Genomic DNA, 19,434 nt, shown 5'->3' with positions numbered 1-19,434 from the left:
TCACACATATCTTCTTTCTTTTTAACCATCCGCATGTGTTTCCTGTACTGTGTTTGGTTGCAGGTGTTGTTGCAGGGTTGAAAGTGTTGATTCAGTTGACCTCTAATGAAAAATTGCTACCGGGTATTCTCATTTGTGGTATTGGCCTTTAGTTAACGTTAAACATCATCATTTATTGTGACTCAATTGAGGGCTGCATGGTCAATGTTTGTTTTAATGATGTGTTTTATTAAAACCAATGTGGCAGAAACAGGTACTTTTATTAAATGTATCCTCACTGCCTGGAGACTACATTCCTAGACCGTGCAGCATACAGCAGCTCTTTTCTGGAGACACACCAGCTGGGGTTTTGTGTGGGCCGCTTACTATTTTATGTAACATCTGCATGTTACTTCTTCACAATCTGCAGATAATGTGTATCTTTGATTTTTTTTAATTACTGCTCAATCTTACACACTGCACATTTAGAAAGACAGCTAAGGGAGAAAGTTTCTGCAAGCACGTTTCAGGTAGTTAGAGCATACAGTATGTCCAGTGGGAACTTAAAAATGTGTTTACCTCTTCATCACAGCAGTCTAGTGCAAAGCCTGCATCACTACCAAAGTCCTATAAAATCTGCATGACAAGTACTTAAACCCCTGAAAAATCCATGGGGGTGTAGGATGTATATTAGCCCAATAGATATATATACCCTATATTAGATGGTAACGTTTAAACACTTGAACATGCTGTTGAAATACTGGGGACATCCCCGGACACGGATAGAAACTTCACAAAACAACCCTGCAAGTTTGAAGATGAATCCCACTTTAAACACTAACACTATAAATCTATACAAATCTCTAGGTTTATATTTTGCCTGTTACAAAAAAGCCTCAAAAGACGATACATTTGTTAGTTGAACACAAGTAGATCTTCTTTAATGTTTCACCATCACAGAGGAAACGCGTGTCACACATTTGGTGTTAGTTCAGTGTTGTTTATCTGACACATTTATCACTATGTCCTTAGTGATCACGCTCATTTAATTGAAACGTGTAAGCTGTAAAAGAAGCTTGAAATCTGAATAAAGGGGAACCATAGTGGCAGCTATTCAGAGAAGTCCACCAAGTTAGTGTAAAGAATCATACTTATATCTTTGCAAGTTTAACTCGTGACTACAAACTATGTACACTTGAATATATTTTGTGTGGGGAATTGGACCTTTTGACCTCTTGCTTAGTTGGGACATCAAAAGAAAAGAGCACCATCAGTGATGATTGTGTGTGGAACATAAGAATCAATAATTATTTTTTATAATTATTACTTATTTGGATAAAAATGAAATTAGCTTTTATTTGGGGAGTCTCTTTCTGTTAATAGTAGTTATATCCACTGATGTGTGAGTGTAGAACAATTAAACTCGCAACTGAGAGCATATTTATTTCTTCATCCCGGCTTTTAACATGGTTGGAAAGTGCTAAAAGGTGCCACAAATAGCAACAGTGCTGTCGGATGGAGAGCACTAGATAAAGCCTGCCAGGTTTTCAGCGGTATGTTAACTCCCCCACAAAAAACAATAAAACTCTGGACTCTTTTCAACAGGTCTCAGCCTTCATGTGTGTCCTCCCCCCACCTCATTTGCCAAGCACCTCTAATACCTCGCGTCCCCCCCATCTGTCCTCCCCGGTGAGCTTCATGGGCACACAGCCCTCAACTTTGAAGCGCTCTTCCCTCTGACGCCATGATCACCCTTTCCCAGCATCTCTGTGACAACTGGCCAAGTGAGGAGACGGCTAGAGGGATTCCACTAGTCCGAAGATTGCAGGACTTGGCGGGATCAGCCTCAGAGTCCTGAAGTCCTGCGCCATCCAGCCGTGTGAAGACCTGCAACACATATTCAACACGTGTCTGCAGGAAGTTGCGGTGCTGTGGAAGACAGCGTGCTTGGTTTCTCTTTCAGAGAAGTCAACTACATCAGGCCTCAATGACTATCGACCTATTAACCTCACATCTCCTGGGTGCGGAAGGCGTCATACTCTCCCACATATCTGCTCCGTTGCACGTGGACGGATATGGTGGCTCTTTGATCTCTCAAGTGCATTCAACACCATCCAACCACTGATGCACAGTGAGAAGCTGCATCCACCGTCTCCTGGATCACTGATACTAGACATACAGACCAGTCTGTCTGACAGGGCAGTGTGCTCTCTAATACGGTGGTCGGTCATACTGGAGCTCCACAGTTCAGTCTCCCTTCCCATTCACCGTGTACACGACTGACTTCCAGTTAACTCTGTACAACTCGTTGTCATGCAATCTGCAGAGGTTCACTGATGACGCTGCACTGGTTGGGTGTGAAAAGATGGATGTGAGTAGGAGTACAGTGGATGAGTTTGTAGAGTGAAGCACCTCCACAGCTGCACCTCCAGTCACCAGTCCGTGAAGCTCCTGAAGTTTGCGGAAGATGGGGAGTCAGTTTCTGTCCTGGCTGAGGAATGCAAGGTCTGCAGGTCAACTAGCAGATTTACCAGCCAAAGGGGGGTTTAGAGACACACTAACACTAATCAACATACACACTCTGTACGCTGATCTTTACGTTAAGTCAGGAGTCTGGACATTGGATGTGACCGGATCTTTAGATGCGGGAGGTGGAAGGTCCTCCTCTACGCCAGTTTAGGGCCAATAGAAATCTTTCCTTCTCTGTCTTATAGGGTTATAAAACATAATGTTCGTGCTGATGTTGGTTGGTTGTTCTTCCGGCCTGTGTGCTGCCTGAACTGCTCCTGCCTTTGCAAATGCACCGCTGATACTTGACCTGTGATCTGACAAATACATTTCCCAGAACGAGAGAAGTCGTTCGGCTGAATTTTTGATAACCCCGACCAGGCTCCAATTCTTGAACACGTATTCTTACACTCTGACACACCAGTCACTCCCTTCACACTCCACATGCACTTGTCCCTCTCACATACACCCACAACACAGTTGTGTATAGTTATCTGTTCGCTGGTGCACTTTATTTTTAAATTTAGTTAATATACCACAGTCCTAAAATGTCTTAATCCAGTTAACGCAAGTCTGCAGTCTGTTAGATCAGAGAGACCGAGATGCTTGGCGACAGAGAGCTTTTTGCATTCGTGGTAAAAGTAATAGAGGCGCGATATACAGCGGAGGACTGCGCAGAGGGATTCCTCGACGTGCCAAACAGAATGGGGACCACTTTACGCACCGCTAGACACAAAGAGTTCTACGGTGGAATTCTGCCTTGGAAATGTGTGTAGTTTTGTGTTTAAAAGAAAACACAGTTAAACAACAGTGTCTGAAATGACTTTAAACAGTCACAGTCATCTCGAGAGAAGAATACAACACTTCCTGTGTCACTCAACGACTCCGTGCTCTCTGTCAAGGCTGCAAGTTTGCAGATGCATCGCACCCAAAAACACATAAAGGAATCTCAAACTATACAATGGCTGATGTGTGAAATGATCACAAACTATTGTTTAACAACATTTGTGGACTGCTTTATGTAGGAATAATCAAAGACTTATAACCTTACTTAGAAGACAATATTTGACACCTTTTCTCGTCGTGTTGCAGTAATTTAACTGGAATGATGAAGTACAGTCTGTAAATGGAATTTTTGGGGGGTTTACGTAGCACTCAACACACAAGCGACAACTGAGTATAATACACTTGATTATTATTAGACCTTGAACATCTCAGCAATGACGACTAAACAACAGCAGCCTGAAAAAAAGAGAATTACAGCAAATGTTTTGCTGCTTTTGTTAGATTTCTCCTCATTATAATAGTTGTTTGAGTTGTGTGGCTCTGCGCATCTTCTGATTTTATCATAAAGCTCTTGGAGATGAGATAATTTATCCCCCCCTGCACTGTAGGGGAGTGGTGCAATGGGTAAAAGCATATAATGTGTCAGGGAAGCGGGGAAGGCAGGACTCAAGCACAGAGATTCAAAAAACAAAAATAGACTATTAGCCAAGACTTCAAAATCAAAAGCCAAGGCGGCAAAACGCAGAAACTCAAAATCAAAGAAAAGGCCAAGGGAGAAAAACGCAGACAGGACCCAGGAACACTCTGACATGGACTTCCAGACATTCAACAGTGACACAACAAGTGACACACGTGGCTTAAATACACTAGGGAGGTGCAGGTAAGTGGACACAGATGGAAACAATCATGACAGACAGACAATCACATGGGATGACAGGACAAGGCAGGAAGTGAAGTTACCCAGGTAGACAAGAGGCCGGAAACTACAAAATAAAACAGGACGTGAACCCAAACCGTGACATAATGGAAATTCTTAAGCACAAAAAAGAATAGTTCTTAGGCACTTGAGTTGATGTGTTCAGTGACTTTCCATCACTTTGTATAACAATCTATGGCAGAGGTCAAACTCATTTTATGTTTGGGCCAATTACAAATCATGGAGGGGGGGGTGCTGTGCTGATGGTCCGGTCGACGGGGGGGAACACAGTGCTTTTGAAACGGGCGCTGCTGCCTGGAGTAACACCGTGGTCGGAAAGTTTTTAACGCAGGGGTCCGGTTCGGCTCGCTAGTTACTTTTTCATTCAACCTTTTAATCCAACTCATGCCGATCTACCCCCTTTCCCGCTCAGGCAGTTTGCCCGAATAATAATAATAACTAGAAAATGCATTTCCTGCTGAAAATGCGTTGGAATGCAAAAAGCTGAAAGCTGAAATGAACTTTTTAAAATAGCTGAAAATACAGAAAGTTGAAGGGAATTTGAATACATTTGCTTAAATTACAGATGTTAGAAAAGCTGAAATTCATTTGAAATTGCTGAAAATACAGATATGGGAGAAGCTGCATGGAATTTCAATAGATTTGCTGAAAAAGCAGAAATGAAAAAAGCTGAAATAAATGTGAAATATTGCAAAAGGGGAGGCTGGAATTATTGTTCCATCCTCTTCTCCTGCCGGTGCAGGGTTCTTCTTCGTGAAGAAGGACGGGTCGTTGCGTCCTTGTATTGATTATCGGGGGTTAAACGACATAACGGTCAAGAATCGCTATCCCTTGCCCCTTATGTCGTCAGGGTTCGAGATCCTACAGGGCGCTAGATTCTTCACTAAGTTGGATCTGCGTAATGCGTACCATCTAGTTCGTATCAAACAGGGGGATGAGTGGAAGACCCCGTTCAATACCCATATTGGTCACTTTGAATACCGGGTCCTTCCCTTCGGATTGGCCAACGCCCCCGCCGTGTTTAAGGCACTGGTAAATGACCAGTTTAAATGTTAAACATCTTCGTATTTGTTTATCTGGACGACATTCTAATCTTCTCACCCTCTCTCGAGTTACACGCCCAACACGTCCGTCGGGTCCTACAACGCCTGCTCGAGAACCGCCTTTTCGTTAAGTCTGAGAAATGTGTCTTTCACTCGCGTTCGGTTACGTTCCTTGGGTCCGTGATCTCCGCTGGGGGAATCAGTATGGACCCCCAGAAGGTACGGGCGGTTCTCAATTGGCCAGCCCCGGAGTCTCGCGTTGCTCTCCAGTGGTTTTTAGGATTCGCAAATTTCTACAGGATTCATTCGCAATTTTAGTCGGGTGGCTGCCCCCCTGTCCGCACTCACGTCGACCAAGTCAAGGTTTTGTTGGTCAGAACTGGCACAAGAGGCTTTCAATCGTCTTAAAAGTTTATTCACCTCCGCGCCCATTTTAGTCACTCCGGACCCCGCAAGAAAATGTATTGTTGAGGTCGACGCCTCTGACGTTGAGGTTGGGGCTATTTTGTCGCAACGCTCCTCCCGTGACGATAAGATTCACCCGTGCGCCTTTTTTTCGCACCGGCTCTCACCCACGGAGCGAAACTATGACGTCGGCAACCGGGAGCTCCTGGCTATCCGGTTGGCTCTGGGGGAGTGGCGGCATTGGCTAGAGGGGGCCAGCGTGCCATTCATTGTTTGGACCGACCACCGGAACCTCGAATACATTCGCTCCGCTAAAAGACCTAACGTGCGGCAGGCCCGCTGGGCTTTATTTTTTGGCTGCTTCCACTTCTCCATCTCGTTTAGGCCAGGTTCAAAGAATGTTAAGCCTGATGCCCTCTCCCGTCAGTTCGGCTCCACGGAGGATGCCTCAATCCAGGAGGGAATTGTTCCCCAACACTGTGTGGTTGGAACGGTGGTCTGGGGAGTTGAACAGACCGTTAAGAGGGCCCTTGCGCACGCCATCAGACCTCCTACTGCCCCCGAGGGGAGGTTGTTTGTTCCCGAGAGCGCGCGAAAGTCCGTACTCGAGTGGGGCCATGCCTCTAAACTATTTGCGCACCCCGGCGTAAAGGGCACTTTAGCCGCTATCTGTCAAAGATTCTGGTGGCCCACCAGAGAGTGTGACATACGTAGTTTCGTTGCCTCTTGCCCTGTCTGCACGCAAACTAAATCAAGCAACGCTCCGCCGGCGGGTCTCCTCAGACCTCTTCCCATTCCATCGCGCCCGTGGTCACACGGAAACTCATGCCTCGCTTTGTCAGCCCCTTTTCCATTGTTAAGGTTTTTAACCCGGTAACCGTCAAATTAAAGCTGCTCGGTTCGTTACGTCGGATACACCCAGTATTTCACGTTTCGTGTCTCAAGCCTGTCATTCGTGCACCCACCCGCCCCGCTCCCCCCCCCTCCCCACCACTTGACGAGGTGGACTCTATTTATAGGGTTCGCAAACTTCTGGATGTTCGTCCCCAAGGGCGGGGCTGCCAGTTCTTGGTGGATTGGGAGGGGTACAGTCCTGAGGAGCGGCAGTGGATTCCGGCCCGGGACGTCCTGGACCGCTCGCTCATTGAGGACTTCTACCGGTCTCGCCAGACTCCTTCCTCGGAAACACCTGGGGGCGCTCGTTGAGGGAGGGGTACTGTCAGGATCCGGGTCTCTCTCTCTTCCCCTCTGCCAAATACATTCACTGACACACTCATTTGCCCATTAGTCTCACCTTGGCGCACACACCCACTTCTCACATAGCCTTCCCATCCACCTGCCGCTCATTTCAATCAGTGCCCGCGCCGTTTGCTGTTACACCTGTTTCTCGTCATGTCTAATCACCCTGTCTATATCTTGCATGTGTTCCCTTTGTGTCTTGTCGGATTATTCTTGTGAGTCAAGCCCTTTTTGCCTAGCTGGTCTCCTAGAGAATGCATTTTTGTTCTATGTTTTGCCATCGAGCTCGGCTCGCTGTTTCTGTTGAACATTAAAACCCTTATTTTGTGACCTCCCTCTGCGCGTGGATCTTTGCCGCCCGATACCGTGACAGAACGTGACAGTCTTCTTGAAGATCATGTCAGACATAATATTTTTTGCTTTGACATGAGTTTTATAAAATATGTCTAGGAGTGGTTTACTGTGGTTTAGCACCTTTACGGCTTAATTGTTACACAATGATACTGTGTACAATGTGATACATTACCAATAACGTAATAAAGTATGAATTGGGTGCATTTAGACTTTCATCAACACCAAGATAAATAATGGACAGGCTGTACAGTGAGCCTCAGAGGTCAGCATTCAGATTTAACTACACGAACAAGCTTGCCTTAAGCAACTACAATGCAAACATTGCAACAGGCTCTAGACCAGGGGTCTCAAACTCGCGGCCCGCGGGCCAATTGCGGCCCTCGGGACGATATTTTGTGGCCCCATCCTTAATATGAAAGTGTAATGTTAGTGCGGCCCGCAAGTTTTATACTGTATATACTTTATACTTCGATTCACGTAACTTCACGTTTGGCTATAAAGGAATTCCACGGTCACATGACCTTAGGTCTCCCCCGCTGAGTTGAAGGAGGACTAGTGTTGTAGTCTCATTCGGACCGATCCCCCAGGGTGGGGTTCAATGACTGCTTTTGAAAGTGAGTGTTAAGTTGTGTTATTGTTGTTGACAAACTGTCTGTCTCTCAGTGTGTCTGTGGATGGAAGTGTTGAGCTCAGCGATGGGACCGGAGCGAGTCTTACCAAACTCTGAGGATGAGCTGGGGGGGAGCGAGCGCCCAGCCGATGGAGCTATGCTGCCTGCGTGGAGTGGGGGGGAGGAGGGGGAGGTGGGGTCCGAGATGGAGCTGGATGGAGAGGAAGAGGAGAACGATGGAGGATATTACTACCAACCCCTGAACCAGGAACCTGAGGGGGAGGAGAGGGCCGTGGGGCAGGAGGACACCCCCCCCTCCACTGAGCAGCTTCAGCAGAGGATACAGGTGAGTTGTGTTTATACAAGCATTTATTATCATAGTATAACACATCAGTGTTTTAATAAAGCTTCCACTTTTTATTACAGGGGTCTCAAACTCCGGTGTGGCAGACCGCCGCGGGGGGTGGGGTACCGACTTTGGCGTACCCCACCCCCCGTCGACCATGCCGTTCGGACGCTAGTCTGGCCCGCGTTCGGTTGAAGTGGGCTGCATCTGGCCCGCAGCTGATTTGAGTTTGAGACCCCTGCTCTAGACAATATACCTGTAGAACAGGGGTCGGGAACCTTTTTGACTAAGAGAGCCATGAAATAAAAATAAAAATTTGGAAATTTATTTCAGTGAGAGCCATATAATATATTTTAAAAGTGAATTCAACTAAATGTCAGTATAATAAGCCTCTGAATTTATTCTTTTAAATAATGTTGCTATAACACTCACCATTAATGCGACTTCTGGTGCTGCATGGATTTGCTGATGTCTTTGTAGTCGGGTTGGTACTTGGTGAGGTTAAGCTTCATGCAAGCGTTGAGGCTTTCATCCGTTAAACTTGATCGTAGGTTGGACTTGATGTTTTTAAGATGTGAGAATGACTGCTCACATGCATACGTAGATCCAAACATGGTCAATACAGCAATACTCACACGCTGCAGTGTGTGGTATGTGACAGGAAGCGCGTTCCAAGTTTTGAGAATCTAACAAAGCAAAGCACAGCTAGCCGAATTATAGTCACCTTGCCGGGTCCATACGCGGAGTTGCTGCTGGCTAGCTTGCACCCTGCTCAGAAGCTCTTGGCACGCTTTCTTTCTGCTGTCTCCTGCAGGGTATTTTGATGCAAAGGTAGCGTGGCGCGTGTCGAAGTGCCGCTTTACATTCGACCGTTTCAACAATGTAATTTTGTCATTGCAAATTAGACACACCGCAGAACCCGCTCTCTCCACAAAGGCGAATTCTTCGGTCCATTCGTCCTGAAATGTACGATACTCGTCGCAGTGAAAAATCGATGGATGGATTAAAACAAGTGAGAATATTTTGTTTTATCTGCGAGCCATATGCAATCATCAAAAGAGCCACATCTGGCTCGCGAGCCATAGGTTCCCGACCCCTGCTGTAGAATATTGCAGATGGCATCCAGGATGAGCAAGAGGATTTTGCTGTCTTTGGCTTTCAGCAGGTTGAGCAGAGGCGCCAGCACCTCGCACTGGACCAGGAAGGCCACTTGCTCCACTGTCCCACCACTGGTGTAGTTGGTGACAGCCCACACAGCCTTCTTCTGAGTATTGTAGTCTTGTTTAACTAGTAGAGACACTGAAGATATACTACAGGAGTAAAATAAAAAACATGCATAATCCACAGCAGGTTGGGGGGAAGACGAGGGGCTGTGCTACTCAGGTCAAATCTTATTTTTAACTCAGAAGTTGGAGCCTGTTGGGGTTTTAAGTAGAAGTGAATGTCTAGTCATAGAATTTGTAGTACGTGTAATGATGTAACCGGCTGCACTGTGGCTTTCCACACGTGAACTATGAGAACAAGCAAGTAACAGGAGAGCATTTGCATCTGCTGTTGTTGGCCTATCTAGATTGCTAGTTAGTCCAGTTTCTTTATTCTTACCTGGAATTATATGAACTAGTTATTTTTGTTTGTTTTACTCGGGGTGACTGAGACTCAAAGATAACTAGTTAAGAGTTAAAAAGTGCCGTACTGTGTCGTTATTCAGTTGTATTGGGGACTGGGGGCATATTATGAAAATTCCACTTTTTTTGTGCTTCTATACGTTCATTTGGGTATCTGCGCTGTCTCCCAACACTAAAACGCTGGAAAAAAACAACTCACGCGGCTTGTTGTGGTGTGGTGTTGTGTTGTGTTGTGTTGTGGTGTCAGAAACAATATGCTTGAGTGTGTCCATTGGGATCACCACCAACGTCTACGTAGATTTTAAAGCACGTCCATGTAGGGAGTGGCCTTGGACCGCCCCCCACCACCACTGGGCAGGCAGCAGCTAGGGGAGCGAATCTCGTGGAGGGGGGAGGAGAGGGGGGAGCTGACTCATTAGCATTTAAAGGAACAGGCACTCAAAACAGGTCAATCTGTGGGGAGGTGTTTTGACAGGGTAAAAAGGGTGCGGTTTGAAATGATTCTTGTGGTATTTTGACCAAAATATGTTAGAAACATTTCATTGAGACCCCAAGGAACCATATCAACTTGTGGAAAAATGGGCATACGATGGGTCCTTTAAGTCTATTTCACTTACTACCTTTTGAGGGAAATAGAATTGGTACATAATCAGCTTTGGCATATTGCGACCTTGTCTACTGACCTGATGTAGGATGTCCACAAGAATTGGCATCAGGCCAGCATTGATAACCTCTTGGATCTGGGTGTCTTTGCCAGCAGTGATATTGGACACTGTCCAGACTGCTTCCTTCTGGATATTGGGCTTCTGGTGACGCAGCAGGCTGGGGAACATCGCCAGAGCGCCTGCATTCAGTACACACTGCGTCTGCTCGTCTGTCCCAGTCACAATGTTCCCAAGTGAGTGCAGGACCGGAGTCCGGGAGGGCAGAGAGAGCAAGTCAATTATCTGTAGTGTTCACGATTTCAGAACGATACATAGGAGGAATGTTCAACTATTTCCAGACACACAAGTCCATATAAAAATAAAAACGCAACAAAACAAAAGTACAAAAAAAAGACATTTGCTCCAATGTTTCCAGAATATCACAGTGTTAATGTCACGATTCAAATAATAAATCTGAACCAAGTGCATGCAAAAGCAGACTTAACTTGATTTTCACTTAATGGTGCACATGTACCCCAAAATCAGTCCTAAACTCAGCAAACACACCACAGAAAAAAATGCTTGAAGTTTGAAAAAAATATGACATACAGAAAGTTGTTTTCTTCAGCTTCAAGGTAAAGGTAAAATATACACATAAAAGGGGGTTTCTGTGGCCTGTGACCAACTTGAAGAGCGATGGTATATGTGACCGTAAAATGAGCTGGATCCTAACTATGTTTCACCTTTGCCAAACGCCGCCATGAATTCAGAATCTGACTTTTAACGGAGCAGCTTCTTCTGTGGGACAACACACATACCACGATGGAGAGCTCCCCACAGGCGAGCAGCGGTACCAGGAGGGGCACCAGGCCGGCTTGCACCACCAACCCGATCCTCTCATTGGACGAGTCAGTCAGGTCGAACACGGCCCAGCAGATGTTCTCCAGAATCTCCCGGTCGTTGTGTTGCAGGAGGCGCACCAGGGCCGGAAGCAGCTGCTGCACCGCCGTCAGAGGAGGACCCGGGTTCTTGTTCTGACACAAGTTGGACAGCGTCCAGGCGACGCAAGACTAGGAAGGTGCATTAGGAACGGTGTTATTTGACAACATCATGGTTTCATAACTGTGATAGTTGTCAGGTTAACAGATACTGGGAATACGTTTATGAAACGACTGTGAACAGAACGATTGCCAAATGGGGCCGGGTGATAATTCAATATGCTCTTTGCAGAGAATCAGATATCATAATTTCGCAGTACACGATTACTTTGTATAAATAGTTAACCAGCACATACTATCTCATTCAAAAAATATTCTGATAATTGGTGTGCACATGTAAAGAAAGTCAGCGTATAGCTGTACATATTTACATGAATCACCTGCAAGTGGAATAGAAGTAGATTTTACCCTGTTTTTCTTTTGTATAGTTTATATATATATATATATATATATATATGTAGCCTGATTAAAATGATGACAGGACACTAAGATAAATTTATTTCTCTTTAATGTGGGTTCTTTATTTCCCCCGACTGCACTCCTGGAGCACAGCCTTAATGTGTCAAATTAAGGAGGCACTTGGAACAGTGTACAAATAACCAATTGCTTCGCTTCACTAACTAATAGGATGTAATGGAATAGAGCTAACGATTACCTTAAGCTAGAAATTACGTGAAGCTAACAGTTACATACAAAAAAAACAACAGTAGTGACCCCTTCCTGTTAAACAGAAACAAAAACATGCACATTGGTCTCATGCTGTTCAAATCCCACACCATTGTCGTTCCTCCAAAAAGTCCCGAAAACAAACTCACTCAAGCGCCGGCGCGCACGGCTCCATGCACGTGCAACCTCAACCCACAGCAGCTTGTTACTCCCCTCTAAACGAAGCAGAGGTGCACAACCCAAGAACATACACTCAGTACAGGCAATCAATCACAATTTACATGGTGAGTCAGGTTTATTAATGTTAGAACACTTACGCTGACCCGCTGAACAGGTATTTCCCTAACGCTGTTCCGATGCTAACCGCTAACACTGTGTCGTGTTAGTAGCCACTAGGTCCCGCTCTGCAGCTCCAAATCCCACGTGAACTCATGCCCATGTACTTAAAGGGGCAGTACGCCCTCACCCTCTGTGCGGACCATCTAGCAGTCCAAAAACCTCCCTGCCCCCACTTCACCCGGCTACATTCTCCCCTGCTACAAGTCAACGTCCCTGGTGACTTCCTGCCCATCTACGTTTTCCTGAAGCTTTGAAGTATAGAGGACCATACCGGCTAAGAGCTCAGAGAGTGCATCAGGACTGAAAGACAACGTATTGCAAGATGACCTAGGCAAGTTAAATGGGTTTTGGTGTGACCCGGCCGTTCTTCTCTGACTCCTGCGTAGAGGGGGGGTGAGTATGTCAACTTCACCATTTCCGTCCTTCCCTGGAGTAGGCACCGGCTTCACCACCACATCCTCAGCATGTGGACTGGGTTTCTCCGACATGGGTTCAGGACAGGATCCTGATGTCTCCTCCACATTGTGATCAGGTGCGTCACAATCCCAACCATCAGCCACATTATCCAGGTGGCCCTCCAATCTCTCAGACAGGTCCAAGCCATCACATTCCGGAGTTGCCGCACCTTTAGTGCCTGGATAATACACTTTCTCCACCACTACAAACTCGGGGACGGGAGTCTCAGGCTCTGGACTTGAAGTGGCTTCATCCCCCGGAGCCACTGCCGGACGGCGACATCTCTGTGCTGGTGGAGATGCCACACATGGTCGCAAGTTGGACCTATGCACCCTCTTTACCGGTCCTCCCTCCAGTGTCTCCACCGCATACGTGCTACCTTGGATATTCACGACTTTGTAGACAGTGGGCCCCCAAGAGTCCTGGATCTTATTCTTTCCTGGTGGTCGGTGGCGGAGATAGACAAGTTGTCCCACCTCAACTGGTGGGCAGTACACCTTCCCCTGTTGGTGAGCTATCCGCTCTGCAGCCTTACGCTCAGCACACTCCCTCGCTCTCTGATATGCATATTGTAGACGCTCTTGGTGTACAGCTAACCAGTTAGTTTGGTCGTGTTCTACCTGTTCTTGGCCTAGCAGTGCATCAATGGGAAGGTGCGGGAGGACACCAAACAGCAAAAAATATGGTGGATAGCCCGTAGTCGAGTGTGGGGTGACATTATATGCATACACCAGCTCGGACAGGTGTTCAGGCCAATGTCGCTTCTTCTCGGGGGGAAGTGAGCGCAGGAGGTCGTGCAGGGTCCTGTTAAACCTCTCACACTGTGGGTTGCCTTGGGGATGGTAAGGTGTTGTTCGTGTCTTCTTCACCCCGTACAACTTGCACAGTTCACCAATCACTGCGCTTTCAAAATTTCTTCCCTGGTCAGAGTGTAGACGCTCGGGCACCCCATACTTCATGAACCATTCCTTCAGAATTACCTTGGCGGTGGTATCGGCCTTCTGGTCTCGCGTAGCAAATGCCTGGCTGAATTTGGTGAATACATCAGTCATCACAAGTACATTCTCCCGGCCGTCTGTAGCACGTTCCAGCGTCGTGTAGTCCATAGCAACAACCTCAAGGGGACGAGTAGCCAAGAATGGAACTTGGGATGCTTGAATCTTTGGCTGTGGCATCTTTGTCAACACACACCTCTGACATCCCTTCACCCACTGCTCTACATCCCCATGCATACCCACCCAAAAACATCGCTGTCTCAGCAGAGCCAATGTCCGTTCAATGCCCTGATGCCCCATCTGGTCGTGCACACTTTTAAGAACTTGCTCCTTGAGGGAGGTAGGCAACAAAAGCTGTTCAATCTTTCCAGCATGGACATCTTCAATAACACGGTACAGGAGTCCATCCTTTTCACTGATCCGTGGCCACTGTTTCAGCAAAGAGCGAACTGTCTTAGATAAACCCTTCCTCTCATGGAAAGTAGGTTTCTTCTGTCTGCTCCAACACTCTCTCACTACACCAAGCGTCGGGTCTGACGCTTGAAACGTCTGAAGTTCTGTGTTAGAATATCCTGGCAAAGTTGGTGTGTTATTCTGAGCTAGCTCCCTTGTCGCTATCTCACTTGCCTCAGACGCACGTAGCTGCCTGACCCTACCATACTCAATCCCGGCTGCAACTAAATCAAGGCCCATATGGCGTTATATTTGTGCCACAATCCTGAGCGCGTAATTTTAAGTTTTGAGCACAGAGAACTATGTTGTAGCAAAGAAAAACATTCCGTGCGCGCAGTTTACTGAGGTGCCCTCTCCACAAACTGGTTTTCTGCGCGCAGGCAGCCGTTGCTGCGCTCGCTCGACGGTTCACTCACGCGCTCGCTCGACTTGCAGCAGCGTTACATTTGTGCCACAAAACCAACCAATCAGAGAATTAAAGAAGGTCCATTGTGATTGGCTGTTGGTCTCCAATCACAACCTAAAGAAGACGAAAACGAGTGATATTAGAAGTCCGGCTAGCGACCATCAGACATGACCGAAGCAAATGATGAGAACAGCAAGTGTTTTAATCCAGGCCATTAGCATTTAGCACAAATGCTGCAAACTTCAACAACTCGCTGAGCTTCCGCGATGCTGTAGGTAGTTCTACTAGCGTTGTGATTGGAGACCAACAGCCAATCACAATTGACCTTCTTTAATTCTCTGATTGGTTGGTTTTGTGGCACAAATGTAACGCTGCTGCAAGTCGAGCGAGCGCGTGAGTGAAACGTCGAGCGAGCGCAGCGTGAAGAGGTGGAGCGAGCGCAGCAACCGCTGCCTGCGCGCAGAAAACCAGTTTGTGGCGAGGGCACCTCAGTAAACTGCGCGCACGGGATGTTTTTCTTTGCTACAACATAGTTCTCTGTGCTCAAAACTTAAAATTACGCGCTCAGGATTGTGGCACAAATATAACGCCATACGCCCAGAGCTGTACCTGTCCTAAGCGAGTTGCAGATGGCCACGCACCCATCATACTCTGCATCCTCACTCTCAGGTTCTGGCTCATCGGCTGCTGGTTTCCGGGAGAGTGCATCAGCTGCAGAATTGCACCTACCAGGGCGATATTTCACATCAAAATCGAATACAGCCAGCTGACCAACCCACCGCTGTTGAATAGCCCCTAAATTGGCAGTAGAAAGATGACACAGAGGGTTATTATCGGTGATGATGGTGAATTTGGATCCTAGAAGATAACTCCTAAACTTTTCAGTGACCGCCCACTTTAGAGCAAGGAGTTCCAACTTCATACTGCTGTAATTTTGGTCATTCCTCTCAGCCCCTCTGAGCCTTCGGCTTGCATAAGCGATGACTTTTCGCTTCCCGCCGTGGTCCTGGTACAGGACTGCACCTAGACCTTGAATGCTAGCATCTGTCTCTAGCACAAAAGGGGAATCAAAGTCTGCGTAGCCAAGCGTGGGGGCGCTGGTCAGCTTCTCTTTTAAGAGTTCAAAAGCTTGTAGGCACTGTGGCTTCCAGGCTAACTTGAACAACTCATTCTTCCTGGGATCACTGCTCTCTTTGATGCAAACATTTACAACATCGTGAAGGGGCCCTGCAATTTGGGAGAAACCCTCAATGAACCTTCTGTAGTAACTGCAAAACCCTAAAAAGGACCGTAGCTCTTTCACGGTACTGGGGATGGGCCATTTCTTCACTGTACCTATCTTGTCAGGGTCTGTACCAATACCTTCAGCTGAAACTTGATGACCAAGAAACTTGACTTCAGGCTGGAGAAAATGGCACTTCTTCATTTTGACTTTTAGCCCTGTCTCTCTCAACCTATTGAAGACTGTCTCTAACCTTACCAAGTGCTCCTGAAATGATGATGAAAATACAAGCAAGTCATCCAAGTAGACCAATACTATCTGTAGCACCAGATCACTCATTGTGGTCTGCATCAGGCGTTGAAAGGTTGCAGGTGCGTTACAGAGCCCAAAAGGCATCCTCAGGTACTCATAGAGCCCGAATGGTGTAGTGAAAGCAGTTTTGTCCCTATCTTTCTCATGTACAGCAACCTGATGGTATCCGCTGGCGAGGTCGATTGTCGAGAAGAACTTTGCGCCACTCAGGGCGTCCAAAGTTTCATCAATTCGGGGCAGTGGAAATGCATCACGCCTGGTCTTCAGGTTCAGCCTCCTGTAGTCCACACAGAGTCTTAAACTTCCATCAGACTTGCGCACCAACACAATAGGCGAGGCATAGGAGCTTGAACTTTCTTGGATCACTCCTTTTCTCAGCAGTTCGGAGATATGTTCCCTGACCTCCTTGTACTGATTAGGTGGAATGCGCCGGTAAGGTTGTGAAACTGGCGTCTCGTCAACCACAGGGATTTCATGTTTCACCTTGTCAGTGTATCCGAGATCTTCATCGTGAATTGCAAACACATCTGCATACTTCATCAGAAGCTCTCCTAATTCCACCTGTTGTTCTGGCGTACCTCCTAGGTGTAGCTGCTTTAATAGGTTCTGCATGTCGCTGTCACCTCCATGATCATCCTTCCGGTGAATCGTCACTTCCTCGTGGTCAGCGGTGATACGCTGAAACTTCACCTCGCAGGGGTCGCCGTCTACATACTGACACTGACTGAGGACGCCTAACCTCGTCTTTGGGGATAACCACACATCTTCCGGTGAGAAGTTGACTACTTGGACCGGGAACACCTGGCTGTCGGCTGACACCACCGTGGGGAACACAATCAACCCACCAGGCAGTGGTGCAGGCCCTGGCTCTAGCAGCATGCTGGAGTCCCCACGCAGCGACTTCCTGAGCCCCCTGGCATAAACCGTGGCAACAGCTGAAGCAGGTATATGCACTTTCTGTTTTCCTAGCACGTGGGCTGTAGACACTTTTCTGGCAAGTTCTGCCCCTTGCATTTGATGGAATGCGTCTCTCCACTCAGAATCCAGCACCCCCTGTAGAGCTGTGTCAAACTCTGACATTACCATCTGTCGACACCTTTTTGCGATATTCATCCCAATAATGCCAGGTGGAGATGGATCTGCTCGCTTGGTATTATCGTTTCGGATTATTAAGAACCCACACTCTGGAATGTTGAATCCCATCACCTGTACATCTAACTCAACATAGCCTAAATAGGGAAGAGGTAACTGATTGGCTGCTGTGATTTTAAGCCATTTAGCTGTACAATGCATGTCTTCATCTTCCCCATGCAGGTGATCTCTGAAAAAGTTTTCTGTCAAAGTGCTTACATTGCTACCTGTGTCCAGTAGGCACCTAAGCGGAACACCACCAATCTGGATGTCTACCTCCGGGCACTTGCCTACAGCATGTTGTAGAAACCGTTCTTTGGTGAGGATATCCTGTGAGCCTTTCGACTTGCCTCGCATTGTGCAGCTCATAGCAATGGAGGGTTCCTGTTTCCCTGAACCGCAGGATTGGGGTGAAGGTTAGAAGATCCTCCTGCGTCACGTTGTCGATTGCAGTGTCTCGCCATGTGCCCAACCCCCTCACATCGCAGACAAATCGGCTGTCCATCATCTGTATACTTTGGCTTGATTTTAAATCGAACCTCCTTGGTTCCCCTCTCTGAACTAGCATGGTGGATTGTGAGATCACGGACTGCATTGGTTAGCTCACTTATTGCTTTACCCTGCTGCGCAATTATTTTAACTACGTCCTGCAAAGTGGTGGTTAGGTCCGTCTGTGCCTTATCGGCCATATCAGTCCCTGCTGCAACCTCGTCTGGGTCGCCGCCCACAAGCTTTCGGCTCCTCACCACATTAGTGCTATGAGGTCGGTCTTCAAGTGTCCACATCATTGCCTCTTCTCGCACATCAAACAGGCTTAGGCCAGGCTTCTCCCTAATAAGCCGACGCAACTCACGTCGAAGGGTGGAGTCACGTACCCCTTCAATTAACTGGTCTCTAAGTGCTAACTGTACATCAACTACAGCGTTGGGGGACTGTTGAAGAGCAGAATTAAGCAGATGTGAGAGCGCGTGTGAAAAATCCCGCAAGTCTTCCCCGTCTAACTGCCTGCGCGCATAGAAAGCATGCAAGAGTTGTGGTGTAGTACGTCTCTCTCTGAATGCCTCCCTCAGGTATGAAAACAGATCACTGGATTGCTTAACCTGTCCACCCACACGTAACTTAACCTCCTCCAGAGCTGACCCCTTTAACTGCGAGAAAATGAAATCCACCTGCTCCTCCCCCTGTAGGCCCCTTGCTCTCATCGTACGCTCTACCTCCTCTATGAACTCATCGACAGTGTGAACGTCTTTCCCTGGTTCACCACTAAAAGGCACAATTTGTTTTTCTCTCGGAATGTAAACAATGGACCTCGGTTGGGCATCACCAAGGTTGGCAATACTTGACATCACAGCATCATGTTTTTTTCCCAGTTCCAAAATCTGTGCCTGCAGTTGTACCACGAGGTTACCTCCCTGGTCTCCCATGGAGGCAGCCAGATTGTCCTCATGGCGGCTGGACCCAGCCGTTGGAGCAGCTGCCCTCTCTTCCTCGTCCGACATTTCAACGTGTCCCCTCCTGTGTCCTCACTACAGCAAGATGACAGTTGTGACGCTTCTCACTCCAATCCCGATGGTCCTCTCTTCCCGCAGTCTACAGCAACGATGCAGTCTCCCTCGTCGAGGAGCACTGGTCACCCTGCTGCTTCTGGGACCCCTCACCAGTAGTCACCCACTCTGATCCTGGATCTGGAGGCTCCTTAGCCACTACTGTTGTTTTTATATGTATTATCCCTGTCCGACTATGATCTCCAAATTTGCCGGGGATCCCACTTCTGACACCAAAATTAGTGTAGCCTGATTAAAATGATGACAGGACACTAAGATAAATTTATTTCTCTTTAATGTGGGTTCTTTATTTCCCCCGACTGCACTCCTGGAGCACAGCCTTGATGTGTCAAATTAAGGAGGCACTTGGAACAGTGTACAAATAACCAATTGCTTCGCTTCACTAACTAATAGGATGTAATGGAATAGAGCTAAC

General features: G+C 47.2%; 1 protein-coding gene across 1 annotated transcript; it reads left to right on the top strand.

Moving 5' to 3' along the window:
• The first annotated feature begins 7,925 nt into the window (after positions 1–7,925).
• LOC144383365 (uncharacterized) lies at positions 7,926–8,447 on the top strand. Its single transcript, XM_078080532.1, has 2 exons — positions 7,926–8,207; positions 8,288–8,447. Exons 1-2 carry the CDS (start codon positions 7,926–7,928, stop codon positions 8,432–8,434), a joined length of 429 nt encoding a protein of 142 aa, XP_077936658.1. The 3' UTR covers positions 8,435–8,447.
• The last annotated feature ends 10,987 nt before the right edge of the window (positions 8,448–19,434 follow it).

This window comes from Gasterosteus aculeatus, chromosome 9 (assembly GCF_964276395.1).
Source record: "Gasterosteus aculeatus chromosome 9, fGasAcu3.hap1.1, whole genome shotgun sequence".
In the NCBI taxonomy this organism is placed as follows: Eukaryota; Metazoa; Chordata; class Actinopteri; order Perciformes; family Gasterosteidae; genus Gasterosteus; species Gasterosteus aculeatus.
This window is presented reverse-complemented; position numbering and strand designations above follow the sequence as displayed.

Excerpts from the sequence above, each read along its gene's own strand:
- LOC144383365 (XM_078080532.1), top strand. The coding sequence starts at position 7,926 with ATGGAAGTGTTGAGCTCAGCGATGGGACCGGAGCGAGTCTTACCAAAC. Across the intron at positions 8,208-8,287 it reads AGCTTCAGCAGAGGATACAG|GGGTCTCAAACTCCGGTGTG; the intron begins GTGAGTTGTGTT and ends TTTTTATTACAG.